This window comes from Metopolophium dirhodum, chromosome 7 (genome assembly GCF_019925205.1).
Source record: "Metopolophium dirhodum isolate CAU chromosome 7, ASM1992520v1, whole genome shotgun sequence".
NCBI classification, from domain to species: domain Eukaryota; kingdom Metazoa; phylum Arthropoda; class Insecta; order Hemiptera; family Aphididae; genus Metopolophium; species Metopolophium dirhodum.
Window position 1 is genome coordinate 22114785 of NC_083566.1, and position 24373 is coordinate 22139157.

Consider the following 24373-nt stretch of genomic DNA (forward strand, 5'->3'; position numbering starts at 1 on the left):
GCGCTGTTCATAGGTTATAGGCACGAATTAAGATTTAGGTATATCTTAATTCGTGGTTATAGGTCTATGGTGCAGACTGCAGACAGAACGACAGATCAAAATAGAATTATGATAACGGTTTATCAGTGGTAACTATTATCATTGTGTATCCTTTTTTAGGTAAGCTGATGCATGATAGTAATTAGTGATAGGAATATAGGATTTGAGTGTTTGAGTTTGACTTAGATGTTGAAACAGAACTGTATACATTGTACAAGAGTGTCAGGAGTCCGTTCCGCATTCATACGAATTACGTTTTACTGTAGAACTTCTACTTTTTGTTACTTAGATTAACTGTAATAAACTCAACTAAAAGAGAAGAAAAAACATCAATCGGTTGGTGCTCAAGACATGCGAAAGAAAAAACACTAATATAGTCAGATATTTACAGCTCACCATGTCTCATATTGGTAAATTCGGACTACACGGAGGAAACTTTAAAAAACCGCCTCAGCGAAAAACTAGGTATGTGTACAAAGTGTAAAACAAAATGTAGCTGCATTTGTATTACCTACTGTATTAATAACGGGTCGGCTTGTTCGTTTAGATTGAACCGTTCATTTGAAGAGTTGACTCCTATATCTTGGAGTGAGTATTTTGAACACAAACGCTTTGTTGACATTGATGGTAACAAGTTTGCGACCTACTCACTGGGCAATGTTGAATCCGTGCTGATTGTCTTGCTCCACGGCGGGGGGTTTAATGCCCTCACATGGTCTCTTTTCGCAGTGAGTATATCCATAATGTAGTGATGTAATATCAGTTTGGTAGTTACTAGTATTAGTTTACCTGATATTTTGTCAGGATTAGTATTTAGTAGGTATTATGTTTATTTTAAGAAGAACATAATAATAAAACAAAAATAATATTTATTTAATCACAGTTTATTATTGAAAACAAATTAATAAATATCATTAAAAAAAAAATTTAAAAAACATTACGTCGCATTGTTACTATCACTAGTTTTCAATTAATACTAGTTGTATGAAATTATGTTTCCGTTTTTTTGATGCACAGTGTTGTAATGTATTATGTAGATATATATGTAAGCATTAAGCATTGCAAGCATAATATTCATGTAGTCTTTAGAATTTAAATTCTTGATTTTGTAAACAATTTTAATTTAATTAATATAATGTGAGTATACAACACCTAACCTTGGGTGATTGCTTTGAAAAATTAACCCACCTACATCACATTTTAAACAGTCATAAGCATTTGGTATTAGTAATTGAAAACACATATGACACAATTTAATGTAATCCTTTGAACTATTAAATTATTTTCTTTCTCAAACAAGAAACCAATTTTGTTCCATGACCCAAACTTATTCAGGGATTAAAATGTTATATAATTATTTTATATTTTATTGTAATTTCAAATTACATTATGAATGTTATTGCTTTAATACAATATTATGATTTTAAATTAAATAGTGTTCAAGAATCATAAATGGTATATTGTAAATTAAATCGTTTTTTTTTAGAAACATTTAGTAAAACAATGTGAATGCCAAGTTTTAGCAGTTGATCTTCGAGGGCATGGGAATTCATTTACAACAGATGATAATGATTTATCTATGACAACTTTTACTAGGTATACTATTTTGGTACATTTAAATTTTTGTACAGAATATTTTAATTGAATTATTAAAATTTATTGCAGCGATATCATAAGTTTACTACGTAAATCATATCCAGACAAAATGCCATCAATAGTTTTAATGGGCCATAGTCTTGGAGGAGCTATTGCTGTAAATATTGCTTCTACAGCAGAATCAGATTTGCCAATTATTGGTTTGGTTGTCATCGATGTAGTTGAAGGTTCAGCAATGGAATCATTAGCTAGTATGCAAAGTTTTTTGAGAAGTCGTCCAAAATCGTTTAAAAGTTTAATGGATGCTATTTCATGGGGGTATGTATATAATATATTATGTTTAAGACTTAGATTTAAAGTTACAGCTTAAGTATTTAACTAATTAATAATAACAGGTACACCAAAAACATTAAAGTATGTTAAAATTTACCTCAAAACGCTAGTACATTAGTAAAAATAACAATGATATTTAATAATATATAATATTTATTGTAATAAAATTTAATTCATTTAAAATTAGTTAACGTGTTTTAAGTGTCTAAAGAAAACATGTGTTTAAACTATTAAAAACTTGTAATTTTATAAGTTACTACTTAATGTTGAAATACCAGATTATCTGTACACATTTTCAAAAGTTATTGATAGAAAGTTACATGTTTTTAGTGTTCATTAAATGTATTTTGTTACTGTTTGCAAATTTAGAATGGGAAATGGTCATATAAAAAACGAAGAATCTGCCAGAGTTTCCATTCCAGGACAGATAAAAAAGTAATTTTATAATTATTCATTAATCTGTTATTTAAATTTTAAACATTGCTAATTGTTTTGGTTTTAGTGTTGCCACTGGTAAACTTGGTACGGACGAATTTGAGGAACCAACAATTGAGACTCCAGTATTAACAGAAGCTATTTCAGAACCTCAATATTCAATAGATTCTATTATAGAAGATGAAGAGTGTGGTGCATCTTCATTTTCTGTGAGTTTAACCTATGTAGTTACTAATATTATTATATTATATGAGTATGTTAATTTATATCTTATGTTTTCCAGAATGAAAAATCATTGGGCAATTATACATGGAGAATTGATTTGTGTAAGACAGAAAAGCATTGGCCTGGATGGTTTCAAGGACTTTCAAAAAAATTCTTATCTATACATGCGCAAAAATTATTATTACTGGCTAACATTGATCGTATGGACAAAGATTTGACTGTTGGTCAAATGCAAGGTAACATAATATTATTATTATTTTTTTTTTTATTGGTCTAGAGCCCGGTAACTATGGCAATTAGCTATTGTAGGGATTACGTTTGGTATGTTTGTTGGTTGGCAACACATGTATTTGTGGCAAGGTTTTTGCTACTATGGACTCGGGTGGTCATCTCTCCGGGAACTAGTGCAGCGGCCGTTGTTTACTCTCAATCACATTCGGTGATTGATTTTAGCCACTGCGCCGCGCCAAATCAATAACATATTAATATATTAATGAATAATTGTATTTATTAGAAGTGAATTTAATGCCTTGATTAGTATTATTCTGAATTGTTCATAAATTAAAAAATATTTTATTTTATTTTTCATTTTTAGGTAAATTTGAAATGCAAGTATTAACTAGAGTTGGACATGCTGTACAAGAAGATGATCCAGAAAAAGTCGCAAGTATTTTGTCAAATTTTTTGGTACGAAACAAATTTGCTAATCCAACAGGAGATTTTGTTCGGTAAGTTAAAATATTTGTTTAAATTTGAAATATTTTGTAAATATGGTGATTGTACAATGTACATGCATTTTTTAAAAATATTCAATAAAAATAAACTAAAATAAATAATTAGGTACATTTTGGAAGGGTCACAAGACTGCAGATAAAAGTTAATGAAAAGGTTAGGTTGTGTATCATACATTTGCATAACAATTCATTGATTCAAACAGGCAGCAATTAATTACAATTTATAAAATGAACTTATATAAAAAATAATGTCTATGTATGACAGTTTTTTAAATTTTTTTTTTTCATTTGGACAATATTGCGTTAATAAATAGTCTAGGATGGATGTGGATGGAAGTGACTAATACAATCAAACATACATTTTTTATAATATTTATATTAAATGTTGTTTTGATATCAATGTTGTATTCAATATACTTTCAAATGTGTGTTGCAGTATTCTTCCTGGCTGTTAAGCCATTTAATCAAGTATTCAGCTGACCAATGGTCTTCTCAAATAAATATGATTATTGGGTATGTCGATTTAAGAGTTAGACATATTTATATATTTTTAATACAAATGCTTATAACTATAACAAAAACATTGAATTATATAAACAATTATTAAAATGACAAACATATAATTGCGTGTATAAACTGTATCCTATTAATAATTAATACTGTACTTATAAAAATCAAGCATGTGTAATTAATTTTCCTATGCAGTTTACAATAATCTGTATTTTTATATACATATGGAATTTGATTTTGTTAAGTGTTCTTAATAAAATTTATTTGTGTTATATTTCTTTTGAAATTTCTTTTTTCATTAGTTATATCTATGAAAAAATTTAATTTAATTTAAGTATCTATTATAAATATTTATGTATTGAAAAACAAACAAGTTACTCAAGTTATTACAAAGAGACAAACATTTAATAAAATAAAACTTAATTTAAACTAGAGTTAATTATTAATTAGGAGTTTTAATTTCATGTTTCAAACAGATTTTGAATGCATCCCATCCTTCATTTTTTGTGTATGACTAAAACAAAGTACCAACATAAATTATTAAAATACATATTTTAATTTTTAAATACTATGAACAGTTTTATATATTAATATTTACAAAAAAATATGCTATGGATTTATCTAATAAGAATTTGTCACGAGTCATTGACGAAAGTACCTAAAAGGAATTAATTTATATAATGTTCATATTTTGAAAACAATCACAACGGTAGAATGAAATACTATAGCAAATTAGTACCTTGAATCCTCTATTTAGCCGGTCCTTCATAATAGCAATAAACTCTCTATAACTCAATTGACCATCACCGTCCTCGTCAAAGATGGCAAACACAGTATGCACAAGGTGCTTGCTCAAACTGGTCCCTGTACATATCTTAACAGCTCTATGAAATTCATCTGTAAAGTAAATTAAAATATTATTTTAATGGCTAAAATAAAAATATACCAATGAACGATGGAGTTTCTACATCTAAATGTTAATCAGTGTTAAACAATTGTAATTTAGCTGAGTTTCTTAAGTAAATAAATGATTGATAGGTAACATTATTTTTTTAACTGCAATAATTATAAAATATATTTTGTACAATATAAGCAAATTAAAATAATTTCATAACAACTAAAACCACACAACTTCATAGTTTGTAAAATGTATAATAATTATTAATAAATAAAGGGGCCCAGGTATGGGGGTCTGAGCCGACTGGGATCTATGGGTTAGTTGTAAATGATTATTAGTGTGCGTAAAATTATATGTGGTCACCATTCCTGTACGCGCATGCACATGAAATTAAATCTATGACAATATAAAATTAATTATACAAATTTTACGACAACTTGCTTATTGTTTTGAAAAACATTAAAATTAGTTAACATTGTCTGAGTTTGATTCTAAAAAATTTAATATGAACTTAAATTTAAATTATGATTTGAAAAAACTCATATTTTTAAGTTTTCAATTAGGTACAGTTCACAATAATATAAGATTTAGTTTTTATAATAGAGACAATCTACAATCTATAGACAATTTTCTGCATAGATCAAATTTTTTTTCAAAACCAAAATTAACTTCAATTTTGTCAAAACTATTTTGAGTTTTGAGCTAAAATTGACTGCAGTAGCAGGCCCCTTAAGTGATTTCCAGCCCCTCTGCATTTTCTATTTTGTATTAGTTGCTTATGCTGTTCAGATATTAATATTTTATTAATTAATTAGTTATTACCTTTAGATATTGGGTGATCGGCCAGTGTATACATTCTCATAGCAATAGTAAAGTCCTCCAAATTATTTAAGAATTGACAAAACACTTTAAACTCATCAAACGAAATGCCTGGTGGTATGCCTTTGTCCATTTTGATTCTCTCCAACAATCGGTCCAGATATGTATCGCACCTATTGTAAATATACATTTCCAAATTTTAAAAGACATCAACAGTGTATAAAATAAATTTAAATAGCTTACAGATCAGTATCCAAGTGAGTATATCTCAATAATATTTTGGCAAAATCCATTTCACTTATGGTATCTCCTCCTTTGGCAAACTGTTGGAACTCCATTTCAAGTACTTCAGTTTGTAGATTTTCCATAAAACTAACAGAAAGTATCAAAATACTGTGAAGATACCTTAATACCTATCTAATTTGTCATGGTCCGATGTACCTAACCTGATTATCTACGAGTAAAACGAATTTAAACGGTTTAAAACCTCTCATCCCATTTAATAAAAAATGCCCATAGTTTGAGTTTTCTACGCACACCACGATATATTATAAATGTGATAATATGTAAAAATAAAATACATAATAATGCAAAAATTATTACTTTCTGAAGTCTTCGTACAGTAGCACGTTGTCTCCCTTTTTGCCGAAAAAATGAACGATCAACGTGGTGTCGACCAAATGTTTTTTTTGTAGACCCTGAGCGTCATCAACAAAATCGTCGGCGCCTATTTTGTCCGTGTCGGGCTTGCCGTCTTCCACGCCGTGTTTGTCCTTCCAAGACTGGCTAAAGATTTTTTCCATCTAAACATCATACGTCAAATGTCAATTGTACACAGTTTATTGTGTTAGTATATTGTTAAGTAAGTAGTAGGTAGTGTAGCAATTGTGTAGGTACGTTTATTAAACAAAAAATATTTTGTGGATAAATGAAAAAAAGTCGTAAGCGCAACACGCAAACATAAAATGTACACAATATAAACAATATGTGTGTGTGTGTGTGTGTGTGTGTAGAAAGCAAAGCAAATAAATACGTAAACAAAAAGATAAACCGACCAAATCATCAGCAGCGCGGTTAATGATGTTTGAATCTTCGTCCGGCACCCGTTGAACGACAGCGACTTGTTTCGTAGATAATTGGGACAACTGTAATATCACATTTATATAACAAATAAGCACCCACTCATTTTTTTAAGCCACGTAACATTTTGTTCCCCTCACCAGATCGTCAAAATTTCCATTATTTTTTACTTTTACTTTGCAGGATAATAGGGTAGACAAATATACGGTGACGATGTTAATAATTCATAAGAATGTGTTATGTATTCATGTATACACAAATATATATATTTTTTTAGGGGAGGATGGGTGTGTGCGACAGATGAATTTATAGTCCTCGATGCAAAACGATAAAATCTTATCGTTTTTAACAATAATACTCGAGTGTCGAGTCCCATCTCCCCCCCAAACACAAGACATCAAGTTTTTAAAAGCAACCAATTTTAAAAAATAATATTATATTGAATGTTATTATATAGTATTTTGTGTGGCAAGGGCGGGAGTGAGATATTTCATTCGCGGGCAAAAATTTATTGTCACGCCTGCACCGAAAGTTTGGTTTTCAATAGCGGTTGACGCGTTGGAAAGCGTCCTTTTTCCGTCCAGCGGGCGGTAAAGTGGGAATCCCTAATAGTGCCGGGCGGTAAAGTGGATATCCCAAAAAGTGCTGCGCTCACTTTTCACGCGAGTATACCCTACACAATTACACAAACAGACACTTAAATCTATATCATGGTCCTTACAAAACATAAACCTTTGGTTACATCTTAATAATCTTATAGTCATATTATAATCATATTAACCTCCATGCGTGACGCTTAAAATAAATAAAACCAGATCGTTTCTTTCATGAAATATTGTTGTTGTAGAATTATAGTCTAGTTGTTGCATAGATCTCTGCATTGTTTTTGCCGTGATCGATGAATGCAGAGGAGTGACAAAAAATAGTATGTGTGTCAGTCTTGGGCGAAATAGCTCACTTCCCGCCCTTGCCACACAATATACTATTACTGGGAGCTGTCCACAGCCGTCATAGAACCATTAAGTAAAATAATTATTTTTTTAAATTAGAATCATTGAAAAAAATCGTAATTTTTGTGAATGAAAACGAGAATTAAAAATATATTTGCGGCTTACCTGTGATCTAATAATGTATACAGTCCACCTTGAACTTGTCTACCTATTTATATATATAAATAGTAAAATATTTTTTTAATGTAGGTATTTAGTTTTATAATAAAAATTATTATTGAAATTACAAATAATATGATATAATTATTTTTAAGATTTATAAATCACCGTTCAAACTACTTTAATGTAAATATATAATTGTTAAAAACAATGGACATGTCCCTCGAAAGCAACCAAATAGTTTTATTAAAAATAGTATTATAACTTATAAGGAATAAAGATACTCCACCACGATTCGATTAAAAATAAATTCTAAATTTACGTTTTTTAAAATTTTTAAATAGTTATATGTATATCATAAAACCTCGGGAGCAATCCTGGTGTTGTGCTACACCATTTTTTTTCACATAAGACACCATATAAACTCAATAATTATTGTATTTTTAGTTTTTACCAAGTTGTTACCGAGGATCAACAAAATTCTCGCTATAATTAACCATTTTTTGCACTTCATGGAAATATCCTATTTGAGAGGGGCCATTATAACCAGCTCATCCATTAAAATGGAGCATTAATCCAAGTTTCACTTCTTGTTCAACTATTTAATGTAAAGTTGTCTTGCCCCCTTCCAAAATCTTCCTTTACGCATATTCTATATGTGTACCGCTTACTATACTCCGTGGGCACAGATTAATATATTGAATACAAAACTAGGTGCCTTATCAGAAATATTTTATCATACGTTCGTTGCGTATCCAGTATATTAATCCGTGCCCATGGGTTCTGAAAATAACCTCCATTATATTTAAATTTTCTTATTTTCGTAATTTTCAGCGTAAATAGTTGAACTGGTACAACGCAACAAAATAATACTATGCCAACCGCTTTGACTGCTATTTTATCTAATACAGTAATACATAAAATTTTAATATTTTAACTATAGGCACGAGGGACCTATTGAATGCGATATTATATATTTAAATTCCATATAGAATAAGTTATATACTCATATGCAATATGTTACGGGTTTGTAATTTGTAAAGCATCATATTAGTAAAGTAAGTATAATTGGTTATTAGTGTTTTTACGTATTGTAACTATATATATTATATTATGTCCACGTTGTTCGTAAATTGTATTAAGTATAGGTATATTTTAATTTGTATTAATAAAAGCATACAAATTACATCGGACAAACCGCGAACAGATAATAGGCAACAAGACGAATATTAATTGTTTAGGTACCTATACTGGTGACGAGTGATGTGCGATCTTTGTTATTGTAATTTATGGGAGAATATTTGTTTAGTCAATATATTATAAATATAAACGACAGTTATATAGTTTGGACGAGAAATGAATGACCCAGACATTACACAAAATACAGACAAACAAGAGAAGCATGATATTAATTTACAATTCATCCAATTTTGTTTTATAAATATCGATTATAGAACAATCATATTTTTATTAATAAGTGCCTACGCATTTAAAGTTAAGATGAATAGAGTACTAAACATGTCAACGATTTTCCAGTTAAAGTTAGCTTTCTATATAAACTTTATTTTTAATTTTCCAATTTTACCTTTTTTAGTAGAACAAACAACAATAAAGTAATGATAATAGACAATATTATAAGGTGTTGTCGTGCATACGTAAAATATTTCGGTAGTAATAATAGTTATAATTATAGAGTTATTGTTTAATAATTATGAGTTATTATTATGTATGCTCCACACCGAATAGATTAATTTTAAATTTCTTAAAGGATACTTTATTTAGATATCATGAACCGTGGTATATTCAACCGTCATTATCACTAAGTACTGTTACCTAGATGCCACCCTATTATCCGTATTTAAAAAGTATAATAAATAAATAACCATATTATAGACAACTCACTCACAATTTCTTTAGCATGTTTATTAAGATCTATTCTGAAGGCTGGTTTTCCAGCTAGGAGCCGTGTTATCTGATAAAACATAAAATAAATAATAAAATAAAAGTAATGTGAACAACGACATTAAAAAACCCAATACATATTTTTTTTAAACGAAAAATATTTAGTGAGAACAAAAAAAACTGGAAAACTAAACCTTTATCTTATTATATTATACAATTGAACAACGTTCAAAACAAACAGTTGAATCAAGTATAGTTACCGCGATAAATAAATAAATACGAATCACTTAACTTTTATATATTGTTGTTTGTAGAAAATTTGTCTAATAAAACCGAACGAACTGTAAGATTTACATTTAAATGCAAAAGAATTCAAATGAAATAGGTATAAAATTGAGGCATTGAACTCAGTTTAATTAGCTACTAGGGTGAAAAAAAAATATTATTTTAGTTTGGAAGAAAGCTATACAGGTACCAGCTATACACGTACCTATATCATTTTAACTGTATACTTTGATTGTAAGATAAAATACATATCTACCTATATATTATCAATGCATGCAATATGAACGTTAAACCCCAATAAGAGAAAAAGTTTTACGTCCAGAAATTATAAAAGTGAAAATATATAAATGAAAATGGTGAAAACATGCAGGATGGTATAAGGTAAAACTCAATGTTTCAAAAATACAGTAAGACGCCGATAACTCATAATTATTATAACATAAAATATTAATATAATATAATTACCTACGTTATGAAGATAATTTATTTGTTAAAAAATTTAAACCCGAATAAGTTTAATCTTTGTATTACTGTATTATTAAAAATACTTATAGGTACTATATTACGTACAATAATTAATAATTATGTGGTAACGGTATGTGCGATAATATTATTCTTACCACCAGAAATTCATTTTTGTCTACCCTATGGTTACCATCCGTATCAAACATATTAAATGCTATACGAAATCCACTCTGTGGTTCTGCAAAACGATTTTAAATTCACAATTAGTATAAAATATATTATGCCAAATCGGAAATATATATTTAATATCATGATTTACTTACTGGTTAACACGGATAGTAAGAACAAATATTCTGTATACGATATGATTCCTTTGTCTCTGAGTGTTCGAAAAAGTTGTGAAGATCCCTTTTTTAGCCCAGGTACTTTATCTCGAATTTCATCCAAATCTTTATCAGTCATAAAGTGTCTCTGAAGCCGAGCTAGAAAAAAAAACACAAATTTGGAAATTAAAGGAGGATCTATATTATGTATGCATTATTTAGTAAATATAATATATTATTATGGTAAATATAGTGTACAAGCCAAATTTATGAAAAATAACGGTTATTCCTCCACCAAATTTAGTTATTATATGTTTTATTTATAAAATATTAATCATAGGCACTTAAAACTTTTCGCCATTACGTATATTATTATTTTTTATACATAGTAACATTTTTTTAAATATTTAGACTAATTTTAAGGTGTTTATGCTCTAGGATCATGTTTACAAGTTAATAACATCAATATATGATATAATATTATAATAATTATTAATTAATTAATAATATATTATATGCGATGTTTTGACAAAAAAATAGTTCAACACAGGTAGGTCACCTACCGCATTTCTAATAAAATAAAATAAAATCACGTATAAATTAGTAATACAATTACTAATAGCATTTTTACTACCCCAAAAGGTGAACGACAGACACAACATTCAAATATACAAACTCTTCAGTTTTATAATATTAGTATAGTCTATACTCTATAGATTATATATTTTAATATTTTAAACGTTAATGAAATAATCTTATTATTTTGTTAGTAGATGATTTTTTTATACCTCTAGGTTGCTCGTCAACGAATGATTCCAAAAAGTCTTGCGGAGTCATATAAAGTTGTCCATGGTATTCAACTGAAGCGAACTTAATGAAACGTTTCTCGCGTGATGTCAAGTGTAGACCGCTTAGATATTCGTCATTTGCTCTCTGTATAATGTAAATAAATTGTAAAATTGTTGTTAAATGTTTGTTGTATTGTATAATTTTACCAATTTGAAAATCAATAACAATCTACAATCTAAATATATTTAATAGGTAACTAAAAAGTAATTAGGTATGTGTTGGATAATTTTGGAAGTTATACATATAACACTTGTAATATAAATTATTTAAAATCATAATTATTAATTACTAAAAAATACAATTACAAAATTGTCTTCAATTTACATGTATTACTATTTATTATACATTACAAATTTTCAACCTATAGCCAGAAAAATAATTAAAATGTATATTATTATTATTTATTACATTATCTTCAAATTATTTCAATGAATTACATTTTTACAGGTTTCATAATATTTTCTGATATTTTGTATCATTGATGGATTTCAATAAAAAAAAAACATTACGTGTGAATATAGTTCATATTAATTATTTAATTTGGGTCTTTCGGTATAGAAGCATTCAAGCCATTGCTAACAGTTATTCTTTGAAAATGTTCTAATAGTTAATATGTATTATTTAAATTAACTGCGTCATCTTATCACTGTTATGTGAATAATTTTGCTACACGTACTCAAATCCGAAACAATAACCTTAGATTGTCTAATGTCTAATCTAGAATGCCAATTAGATTCCAATAACCTCAAGGGCGTTATAATAACAATATTTTTTAATTTTAAAGATACTTTAAAAGTATTACGGAAAACGTAGTGTTTATTAATTATTATTAACCAGTGTTGCAGAAGTAGATTATTCGACTGAATATTATTTTAAATTATGGTTATTGTGCTGTCTTAAAAATTCTTAGACAAAACTTAAATATTCAAAAATCTTTAAATTTCTGAAAAGAAAGTAAAAACAATCGTACCATCGTGATTGTACCAATAGTTACTCAGTAGCTTTTAGAACTCGGTGATGATCACCATTAAATTGCATAAAACATATTCTTCAAGAAAATATCATATGTTTGAATATTTCTTATTTTAATATAACATATTAAAATAATTCGTGCACATATTTAGTTACAATTTATTGAACTTTTTTAACTTTGTTAGTGGTAAAATAAAATAAGACATATTGATATACAGTCATATTATTTGCGTATAATACAAGTACCTATTATGAAATAGTAATAATTATTAAATACAGGATTATTGTAAACTTACTAAGTATAAAACATTAAATTTAAATCATATTATTTAATACCTATAATACAAAATTATAAATATTTTAAAAGTTTAAAAATCTTTTTGTTGAGATAAATAAATATTTTTTTCCCAACAAGTGATCAACTATAAAAAAACATAATCCTTATCAATTTAAAGACGTACTGTCGTACTGGTTGTTCAGAAGTTAGGATGGTTCGGTCGAATATCATCTTTGACACTCCATATTAATATACCATGTTAAGTATATTATTTATTTATTCATCAAGAAAAAAATGAGACCCACTGAATAGATTTGTGTAGAGGCAACATAATGCCCGAACATAAGTGTTCACCCCCAAAAATGTAACGGCAGACCCTTGTAGCAGCTGTTAAAATAACAAATAATTATCCCAAAAAGTATTTTTAAAATTAGTTGTGAATAAATACAAGAAACAAAATTGATTGATTTCTTCCTTCATAGCTATTGGATTTTATTTCACACACGTGGGTCATTCAAGGCGTATGTCATCAAATGCGTCTAACAGATGGACTATCAAACTTTCTCGGAAAAAAACACAGCTGTAAATTCGGACACCTTTCAACGCTACTATATGAAGCCGAAAAAAAATACGAGAGTAATAAAGAAGAGTCAGCAGTTAAGAACTTCTTGATAAGAACAATAATATTAAGGGTATATAAATTATCAAGACACAATTTAAATTAAACACATTTACCCTTTTATAGTAAAAATATAGCTTGGCGATTGATTGAACAATCAATCATGATGTCAAAATGTACGTGATGTTTAGTTTCACACGACTGTGATCTTGGAAATGAATCTAATGGGCTGTTAAAATAAAAGATATCGTGAAGACATCAGACTATTAAGGAGAACAACAAAGGGTTGTTTTTATTGTTCAAAGACCCAAGCCATACTTAAACACACTAAAACAATGAATATTTACGATCTCACGAATTTTTAGATGGTATCCAACTATTCAAGGAAAACATTATGTGGACATGTATGTTGTATATAGGTACGTAGAAGTATGTTGTACTCCAGTAGTAGTGTTGTATATTGTGTAATACTACATGTCTACATAAGTATTTTAAATTACCTTATGGTAATATGCAACTACAAAGGTATATGATTACAGTTTAACTAGTTTAAGTGAGATGATGATAGGCATTAGGAAATTTATTACATCGCCACATCGGTATAATAGGTTTGGTTCTTAGGTAAGGCCCTTTAAGGAACTTAGGTAAACTCGAAAATCACCTAGAGACTATTTGCTATATTACATAATATTTTACTAATCTATAGTAGTTTATAAATATAACAGAACATATTTCTAAGTTAATTTAATAATCAAAATTAGTTCATTATTTTTGGTCAAGTTGAGATTTTTTGAATTTTTTTTTACCACACGAAAATGACAATAATACAAATAGGTAATTATAATATAAGTAAAAATTAAATGTTTTGAAAATACACTAGTTGAATAAAAATTTGAAATTAAATGGAAATGGGTGTAGCAGCCGATTTCGCAAACAAAAATATACCTAGGGTAGGCCTAACCTAACTCAGCGGCGTAACTAGAACTTCAATGCCCGTGGAAAAATAATCCAGCGGGCCTTTAGTTTTACAAATTTATAGGGACAACCACTGCAGATTTATCATAATCGTAGTTTTTATTTGTAAATGTTTTGATTGGAATCATGAACTTAGATAGTTCATAGTATCTTAGTTCTGTATAAGAATTTAAACATTTTTTCTTATTAAAATATTGGGAGTTAAGCATTGATATCAAATATTAATTAGATTTCATAATTTTATTATATTATCATGGGCCAATATTTCATAATCACCACAGATTACCTGTATAGGTAGTAGGTACCTCTATACCTACATATTAAAATAGATTAGAAACTCATTTTAATAGGCAAAATCCATTATTTCGTGAGAATTATTTCAAAGAAATTTGTCAGAGTTAATTACTTTATTCGCAGTAATATCATCAAATATACTTGGTAATATCATAGGTTGAATGACCGTTTTCACTCAGAATCGTTTTTCTTATACAATAATATTATATCATTAATCATTGAATTCAAATTTAACACCATCCATTACAGTGACCCACTTGTAACCTACTATACAGCAGAGCGACATCCACTTAACCACCTTTTTTTTTGTATTTAGCTGGGTATATTAAAAAGATCGGCATACTCTGCGAAAAAAGTCTACGCACGCCAATAATAGCCTGGACTATCTACAACACGCTTTTTGAATTATAATCGTATAACACAGCCACTAAATCCTATTTTTAAACAAGATTTGAACATTGTAAAATAATATTTTTCTGAAAAGGATCTACATCTACTATCTATATTTTTAGCAAAAGGATAACCTAAGCTAACCGTTCCACAATTATTGGTAATAGATAGGTACTTCAATTTGTTTTAAGCTTTTATTATACTTACATAACATAGGTAACATATTGCCGCGATACCGCTAGTAGGTACTACCTACTACATAAAGTATAAATAACTATTATAGTATTAAATAGTATACCTAACATAGTAACATATTATATAATACCTATGTTTAGTATTTTAAATATTAAACCCATTATTTTTATATTATCTATAAAAATAGAAAATTACTTCATAAGTTCAAATTATTTATTATGTATATACGTTAATTTACATACCTAGGTAATTAATGTTATTTTGAAAGGTAAATTTTTCAGAGCAAATAACTAAATATTTCAATATTTGACATTTGGAACAATATATTATGTAGGCAAATATTAATATAGGTACATAATTATAAATCAATAATCTTTAATTACGCGGTTGAATAATAAATAAACTGAAGATTGAAAAGATAAACTCTCTAAGTAATTTTCCAGTCTTAGTATAATATAAAACGTATAATGAACATAGATAATAATATAATATTATGATGGAAATATGGAATAAATATTATCAAGAAATAAAACTAAGATAAACGATCTTCAATAAATGTTAAACTTGACATCCAACTTTTTTTTTACTAACGTGCTAGCAGGGAGCAATATTTGTGTGTTTTACTATATTTATGTAAGTAGACCTAAACATTTAACAATAAGGTGACAAGGGGGTAGACCGACCGAGTTCAGATAGCATCAGTGTTATAAATGGCCGGTTGGTGAGACACCACAGGGTATTTTTGTCGACTGTTTCATCATTGCTTTTCAAAAGCTGTTGTTACTGTAGAATACTGATTGTATTATATCGTTATCGTCATCTTTAATTATGTGTAAATACTTAATACTAACTGGATGAGGTAAATCTCTTGGGGAAAAAAAAACTTTTTAAATATTCCTACTATGATTGCTGTACGTCCTCCGTCGACATGCTTTGCATCTTGAAATATACTTATCTACCTTTAGATAATTTAGATATACATATTATATTGTGTACTACTCATATACTACTAATAGTACTAGTCAATTTTATTCTTATATTACAATTTATAAAAACTATTCAAATCTTAACAAAAAATGAAAAAAAATATCATTTTAGTTTTAAGTTTAAATAAATAATACTGACATCTCTGCAAAATTTTTTGGTTGGCCACTTTTTTTTCTCTAATTTTTGTAGAACTATTGCTGGACAGAGTATAGAATACTTATCACATTTTTTTTTTTAGGGGAGGCACTTAACACCATTGTCCTCTGGCTACAGCACTGATACCTAGTGTTATATAATTATTCAATACATTTATATTAAATTGTTGTAAAAAAATGAATTTAAATTTTAAATGGACAAAACATAAATAGTTTAATTAAAAATATTAGACATTTAAAATTAATAAGTTTAAAAAATGTTTCTAAGAAAAGTAGGTAGGTACTTAAGTAAGTGTATATATTATATATATATATATATATATATATATAATATTATAGGCATACATAGGTTCATATAAACAACTTAATTAATTTAACTCCAATAGTTATTTTTATTTAGTTAAAAAAACTAACATTATAATAATACATATAAGTAAGAATTTTCTAATACAGTTTTTAAGACCCATGGTCCACGGAAAAACACCTTTTTTGTACTATAAACATACTATATTACATATTTTTTCATATTTTACCAATTGTTATGATACATAAATCCTAGCCCTAGTTATTACTTAGTAATATACTTTTGTAAAACCAAATCCATTTATGTTTAGCTTTATTTTGGTTTTTAGTTATGCAGGTTATACTGTTACTGTAAAATAACAATCACATTACAGATAAATAGATTTGAGTTAGATGAAAAGCTCCAGTGTTTAATAAAGTACATGTTAGTGAAAATAATAGTACAAGAGTGAGAGTTGAGAAGGAGGTTGATATTGTGGGAAGTTAGCAGCCGATCTGTGAAATAGGAAAAGAGTCCTGATAATGAATCATTAAAATAGAAATTAGTGGTTGAAAGTAAATAGTAATATTGTATAGAATTTTTCAAAAAGTAATAATTAAAGTAGGCCATGTGATTATTAACTAAAAATTACATCTAATAACAACTAGGTAGGTATCTCATATCTTTGTATGCCAGTGCCGTGCCAACTTTCATTGGCACCCCTAAAAAAGTACATATATAAACATTTTCCGCCCTTTAAAATAATTGTCTAGGGCACTTGCCCCCCCTCCCATGTCCCTATAATCATTTTTGTTTGGAACAATGAATATATTATAACATGTCAATAAATATTTACCTCCCATTTAAAAGGACTAAAAAAAAATTACCACCTTCAGTATTGTACATTTGCTTCCAAGCCCCAAACAAATACATGACTATTAGTTGACCGCTAAAAAGTTATTTTCCTATGCTGGTCTGAAATTTCAATTTTTCCCTGCCTATGGTTTAGCCTTATCAAATATGGGACGGCGCATTAGTAGTAGAACATTTATTAATTTATGACAAATGTCCACCGTTGAAGTTATTTATTAGCATTCGGTTATTCAAAATTTAAAGAATGGGTATATATCATAATGTATAAGATACATTGTGATAATAAGACCTAGTAGTATGACTAATTTATAATAATATACCTATCTACATTTATAGAATTGTAATTTGCATTTTAGGCATTTATATATTTCACGTATCAATTATACGTATTTTAAGTGGTTACACGTTAAAAATATACATCTTAAATCTATACACCTATTAAAGGTAAATCATATAAGTGTAAATTTAATTAGGTATTTTCTCTCAATCGACAATATTCTGGTACAGTTGTAGCCCTCTTATAGATCATGATTGTGTATTTGTGTATATCAAAATAAAATGTTTTGTAGATGTACTCGCTATCAATAAGAGTTTATCATCTTTATGTACAAAATTGTCAACTTCAATGAATTACATTTGTAATAAGTTTTACTTACATCTTTCTTTGAATAGGCATACACTTTGAAGTCAGATGTAAACCCATATGCTATGATACTTATAATGCCTGCTCCTGTGATCCCAGCAACCTTTGAATATTTCCGTAATAGTTGAGAACCCGTGGAAAATCTACGGCCAACAGGAATATTATTGATTTTATGCAGTCTAGTTAACTGAATGCTACATCTCAACACTTTAGAAGAATTCATTTCTCTAGCAAGTTCATAAACTATACTATATTAAAAACAATATTTATAATTAAACCAGGGTAATATTATTATTAAGTTAATTTTTATTGCTTACTAAATTTCAGAAATTCAATTAATAAATAATATTAAAATAGTTTGTATAATAATAATATATCGGTACTGAATGATGATAAATTGATAAGTTTTCTGATATTAAAATGATGATAATAAAACATATGGCAGTTTTTTAGTATATTCCAATTACTAGATGGCGATAGTGAGATATTAAATAGTAGAATTTACTATAAATAAAAAAATAAAACCTATACCTATAATAGTATTATTATGCTACTCAGCTACTGGGCTCTCGGCATCGGGCACTGACACATTTAGGCACATATGAGTAGGTTAGTCAGTAGGTACTTACTTGACACGGCAGTCGCCAAGTTGCATTAATTTACTCACATTTAATAGTTTAATACCAGTTGCCATATATAAATTATAATATAGGTATATTGTATATAATAATAATATTAGATTCTGATTGTACTAATTTTTCAATGATGTGTGTTTTTTTTATTTTTATTTGTGTCTGGGTACACGATACGTAGTCAAAATAATGCTTCGATTTTCATCTTCAGTACCTTGTTTGATGAAAAAGTGAATCTAGTTGGTGCATGGGTAGGTCTGCAAAATAAAAAACGACCGGAAGTAGTACCGGAAAATACCGGGAAAAACAAAAAAAATTAAGGGAAAAGAGGAGTTTTTACGCAAAACCAGTTTTTGACAAAGTCAATTTTGGTTATTGATGTAACTCTAAAACAAATTACCGTAGATACTTTACATTTTCACTGAACATTTATAACAGCATTTGCTATACACCATAAAATATTCAAAATATTTTGTTTTGAGCTTTTTATGGATATTTTCAATTTCCAATTTTTTTAGGCTTTTTTATATATATGTCAATAAAATTTTATTCTTTGGGTCAAATGCTTGAAAATGCAATGCATTAACAACCATATTAATAATTATAATATAATATAAAATATCCTTGGTGAACAAACCGTCTCGGCTCAGAATCGTTTTTCGACATGATTTTAACAATTTAACATGGGGTGTACCTAATACTGTTCATGTTCATTTTTTTTGGCATGGACTTACATGACTTTTTGATCATAAAATATGATATTTAATATTGTTATAAAGCAAAAAATATATGATGACATTATATTATTAGCTGCAAAAACCAGGGAAGCCCAGACTTGCCTTGTTTTTAACCATAAACTACTAAAGGTGGTAAGTCCATTAGCACGTTATCTCCGTAAACAACGATTGGGCATACCTTGTTTTTGAACAGTATTAACCGTGACGATAATATGGCGCATTCGAAACAATCAAAAAATGATTTTCGAGAAAAGTTGACTTGCCTAGTTGTTGCAGTAAGCCCTTCAATAACTAGTGTAAAACAACGAAGACTGAAAACGTTTGAAAACAAAATCTGGAGAAGGATATGCGATCGGGTCAGGGATACAAAGACGGATGACCGGTCAATGACATATGAAGTTTAACCAAGAATTGAAGGAAGAATTAAAAATGGTAATATTTAATAGCTTCATAAAGGTTAATAAAGTCAAAGGATACATTGGCTAGGACATGTCACGAGGCGTAATACAGAAGCAGTAACCAAGATAGTGTTAAATTGGAAACTGAAAGGAAAAATATCACGGGGTCGAAAGCTCTTGGAATACAAAATTAGAGAGATATAGTACAGGGTCGAGACAAGTGGAGGGATTTGGCGATGGCGGCGAAACAAAAGAGGTCTTGGAGAGTTACGAAGACTGGAAGAAGAAAAAGAACTAACCTTTTAAATGCCAATGACTCATTGACTCAGCTGCATAATTTATAGTTTGTAGGTATCCTTATCCAGAATTTCAGTCCTAATTTCTGAAGGATATGTGTTAGAAACAATGTATATCTCTAAAATGTAATCATACTGGCCATTTCGGGATATACACATACAGTTTTATATCGGTTATTTTACTTTTTCTAGTAAATTAATATTGTTCTCAAAACTTTATACTCTGATATAGCTAACTGTATACGTCGGTAAGTACAATTTCTACTAATATTATCAAATACATTCAAATACACTTCACTTGAAGCAAAACGTATACGGAATATAGGGAAATTACACGCAAGCTGATAATGTTTATCCTACTGGTGGGGTAACCGCCTAACCATCAGTATGGCAGGCGTCGACAGCAAGCCCACTGTTAATTTGTTTTCCCAATATTTGACATTTTTAGATGCAAGTCATTTAATAAAGGTAAATAGAGTATTATAAATTATAATTTATAATAAACAAATAAAATGTAAAAATACTAGGTTAATATTATAGTTATTAAAGGTTAATATTTGAGAAACAGTATTTATATATTTCTATTTTTAAAACTTTTAGTTCAATATTTCTTCTTTAGTAATTGTTTGAATTATTCTAAAAACTTGATTTTAGATTCTGAGCGAAGCGATGAATGTATTGATTTTACAATGAAGTGTGTTTTTTTTTTTGTGTGTCTGTCATCACCTTTTAGGACAGTAAAAGTGCTTGGATTTTCTTCAACAGTAACTTTTCTGATAGGAAAGTGAATCTAGTTGGTACTTTGGGCGGTCAAAAGTAAAAATTTCCCAGTAGTTTCCAAAAGCGACGTGAAAAACGAAAGAAAAATTAAGGAAAAACGGGAATTTTTACGCAAAATCTGTTTTCGAGAAAATCGATTTTGGTTTTTGGTGTAACTCTAAAACAAATGGGGACATGACATTTTGACTGAATGTTTATATTAGCATTTTCTATACACCATAAAATTTACAAAATATTTTGACTCTTTTTGAGCTGTTTACGGCCATTGTCAGTTTTCAATTTTTTTAGTTTTTTTTTCTATAAATATCAATAAAATTTTATCTGTTGAGTAAAAAAGCTTGAAAATTTAATAGAAGGCTCCTGATATATCGTTGTTTAAAATGTAATATAAGATTACTCATAAGTTTGTCTACCTTTATCAAAAAAAAAAAATGTCTACAAGAAACTTAAATTAAATTTTTATGAGCGTCTGAAATTTATATTTTTACAACATTTGATATTCACTCGATTTCTCATGTAACAATTTTCTTATTTTATTGTAATTAAAAAACGAATGATTGTAGATACTTGAAAATTTCACTGAATGTTTATATTAGCATTTTCTATACACCATAAAATTTTGAAAATATTTTGACTCTTTTTCAGCAGTTTACGGACATTGTCAGTTTTCAATTTTTTTAGTTTTTTTTTCTATAAATATCGATAAAAATTTTTTTGTTGGGTAAAAAAGCGTTAAAATTTAATATAAGGCTCCTGATATATCGTTCTAATATCAGTTAAAAAATATTAAAAATACATAGGCACAATTTTTTTTATAAGCATTTAAAGTTCAAATTTTGACAACATTTATCAAATTTATAATTTATTAATTATTTTGTAGTTAAAAATGTATAAAATGTTTAACTTTTATGGCTAAGGATTGAAAATTTAAAACAAGGCTCCACGTAAATAGGTTATATATAAATTACTTTATTCACAATAATATCATCAAATATACTTGGTAAAATCATAGGCTGACTAGTGACTGACCGTTTTCTCTCAGAATCGTTTTTCTTATACAATGATATTATATCATTTCAAAATTCAAATTTAACACCATCCATTACAGTGACCCACTTGTAACCTACTGTACAGCAGAGCGTCATCCACTTATCCACCTTTTTTAATTTACATTTTTGAATATGAATATTATATATTCCTATTATAGGAATAATTATCTATAATAATGGCATGCAGAGTTGATAAAGTTGTTATTTGTTTTTATTAATAATTACGTATACATAATATAGACTCGGTATAGGAGTACCAAAATAATATTAAAATAAACTAAATTAATCAAATATAGCTATCAACTATATTTATTATTCATGTTTAATAAAATAAATAATTCTAAAATCACCGTATATATTTTACTAACTAATAACGTGCAATAATTCATAAGTGTATTAATTATTTTTTTTATTAACATCAAATGATCCCAATAAGTAACATTAGTAAAAACTATAAACCCGTTAAATTGGTTGATAAATACTTAATGTGAGATTGTATAATATATTATATAGATATAGCATAGTGTAAATAGGGTACTTTGTAAGTTTTTATCTATGTAATTTTAAATGGATAATATTTTTAACCTTTTACATTTTAAATTAGAAATTACACCTCTAGGCTCTAATTATTGTTAATGATAAATGTATATGATAGATAAATCATAAATGTAATAAATTGGTGCATTTAAATATGATTAAATAATATCGATTAGGTAGGTATGTACTATGTGCGTAGTATCTTAAATTATATTTAGTTAAATGTTATTGACGTTGCATTTTGGCAATATAAATAAATTATATTATAACTAGCTAATCCCGTGCACTTCGTTGTCCTTAAAAAATGACAACCCTTTAAAAAATTGTAATTGTTCAAATCCTTATTGGGATGTAACTCGCAGCAGTAAGTGCAATACAGCCACCCTGGTAGGCAATCCGACCATTATACGTCGGATCGCGGACAATGTGCGACAGCATATCAAAGATACCTATGTATAGTATATCTAATATTTAAAATAATTAGGAAAAACAAAAGTAAAATATAATTATCTGTGAATATTTTAATATTATTATTAAAATAATAAAATAAAATTTTATGTACCTTTTTATAAAAAAAAAATATGTTCAGATTCATTTTTTCCTAGAGCTCTATTATTATGTAATTCAATTTGTAATGAAGTCGATTTATTTTTTATGTCTCGTGAATCTTTTAAATCAAAAGCTTTATACCTACTATCTAATTGAAATTTAATTATTTTATATATATGTAAATTTTTGTTATAATTCACCTTTCAAACTGTATTAATTATTTTTATATGTATGGTTTTTCTTGATTATTATGTATTATATCCTATGTAAAAGGGCTTGTCCCGTTAAACTTAATAATAAATAAATAAATAAATAAATAAAAATAATAAATTGTTTAATATCCTTGGTTTTGTTTTTTGTTATTTTCTATAAAGTGTTCCAAAAGCTTAAAAATATAATACAAGGTTCCAATATAAATTATTAATACTGAAATAAGAAAAAAATAATTAGACCGTAGATCGTAAATAATTTTTAATGATTCTGCATGCATTTTAAATGTTGAGAAAATTGAATTTACACATAAAATATTTCTCTTAAAACGATATGTTCTTATATATGCTGACTGACCGTCTATGCTTAAAATCGTTTTTTATGTATAATTATTTATTATTGAATTGACATTTAACACATACCTGCATTTTAGTAACTTACTCAATGTCGAGGTATTTACTTGAAACCTATTTAATACTGGAGAGCTACAGCCCCCTATTTTGTTTTACTTATATTTCTAAGACAATATGGTAAAATGATTTTATTAATTTGTATATCATATATACTGTATAAAAGATTCTATTGAAATGTAACATAATATGTTATATATTTAGAGATTACCTATCTATAGAGTGTCTATCTACAGCACAATCAAAAAGTTTAATATTAGTATGTAATGCAAAGTACAATAACCAAGATAGAATAGAATGTTTATACATTTCAGCAATGTAACAATTTTTTTCCCAATATAGCGTAATGAGCTCAATGGCAAATAAATAGTAATAAAATATGTTACTGTTGCAACTTGCAATCCTTACGAGTTACTCTCAAATCTAAATAAAAAAATCTCTCAATTCTAAATCTATATGTCATAAACATTTTAATTACTACGAAATAAATTTTAAAAAAATTGGGAAAGT

General features: G+C 27.7%; 2 protein-coding genes across 7 annotated transcripts; one reads left to right on the forward strand and one right to left on the reverse strand.

Moving 5' to 3' along the window:
* Positions 1-171: 171 nt before the first annotated feature.
* LOC132949416 (protein phosphatase methylesterase 1) lies at positions 172-11921 on the forward strand. Of its 3 annotated transcripts, none has more exons than XM_061020296.1 (9): positions 172-504; positions 587-767; positions 1526-1635; positions 1705-1953; positions 2338-2403; positions 2471-2612; positions 2687-2864; positions 3224-3356; positions 8613-11921. In XM_061020296.1, exons 1-9 carry the CDS (start codon positions 437-439, stop codon positions 8623-8625), a joined length of 1140 nt encoding a protein of 379 aa, XP_060876279.1. In that variant the 5' UTR covers positions 172-436; the 3' UTR covers positions 8626-11921. The 3 variants fall into 3 exon arrangements, with proteins under 3 accessions (XP_060876279.1, XP_060876278.1, XP_060876277.1); XM_061020295.1 differs by having other exon boundaries at positions 11548-11921; XM_061020294.1 differs by lacking the exon at positions 8613-11921 and adding an exon at positions 3799-4146 and having other exon boundaries at positions 173-504.
* LOC132949414 (calcium uptake protein 3, mitochondrial) lies at positions 3719-18638 on the reverse strand. 4 transcript variants are annotated; one of them, XM_061020289.1, is made up of 11 exons: positions 18279-18638; positions 11542-11686; positions 10754-10912; positions 10586-10668; positions 9685-9750; positions 6645-6734; positions 6193-6392; positions 5833-5961; positions 5593-5762; positions 4612-4769; positions 3719-4386 (listed from the first exon to the last, which is right to left on the reverse strand). In XM_061020289.1, the coding sequence occupies exons 1-11, from the start codon at positions 18486-18488 to the stop codon at positions 4315-4317; spliced, it is 1482 nt and encodes a 493-aa protein (XP_060876272.1). In that variant the 5' UTR covers positions 18489-18638; the 3' UTR covers positions 3719-4314. The 4 variants fall into 4 exon arrangements, with proteins under 4 accessions (XP_060876272.1, XP_060876273.1, XP_060876274.1 ...); XM_061020290.1 differs by lacking the exon at positions 9685-9750 and having other exon boundaries at positions 18279-18637; XM_061020291.1 differs by lacking the exon at positions 6645-6734 and having other exon boundaries at positions 18279-18637.
* Between the last annotated feature and the right edge of the window lie 5735 nt (positions 18639-24373).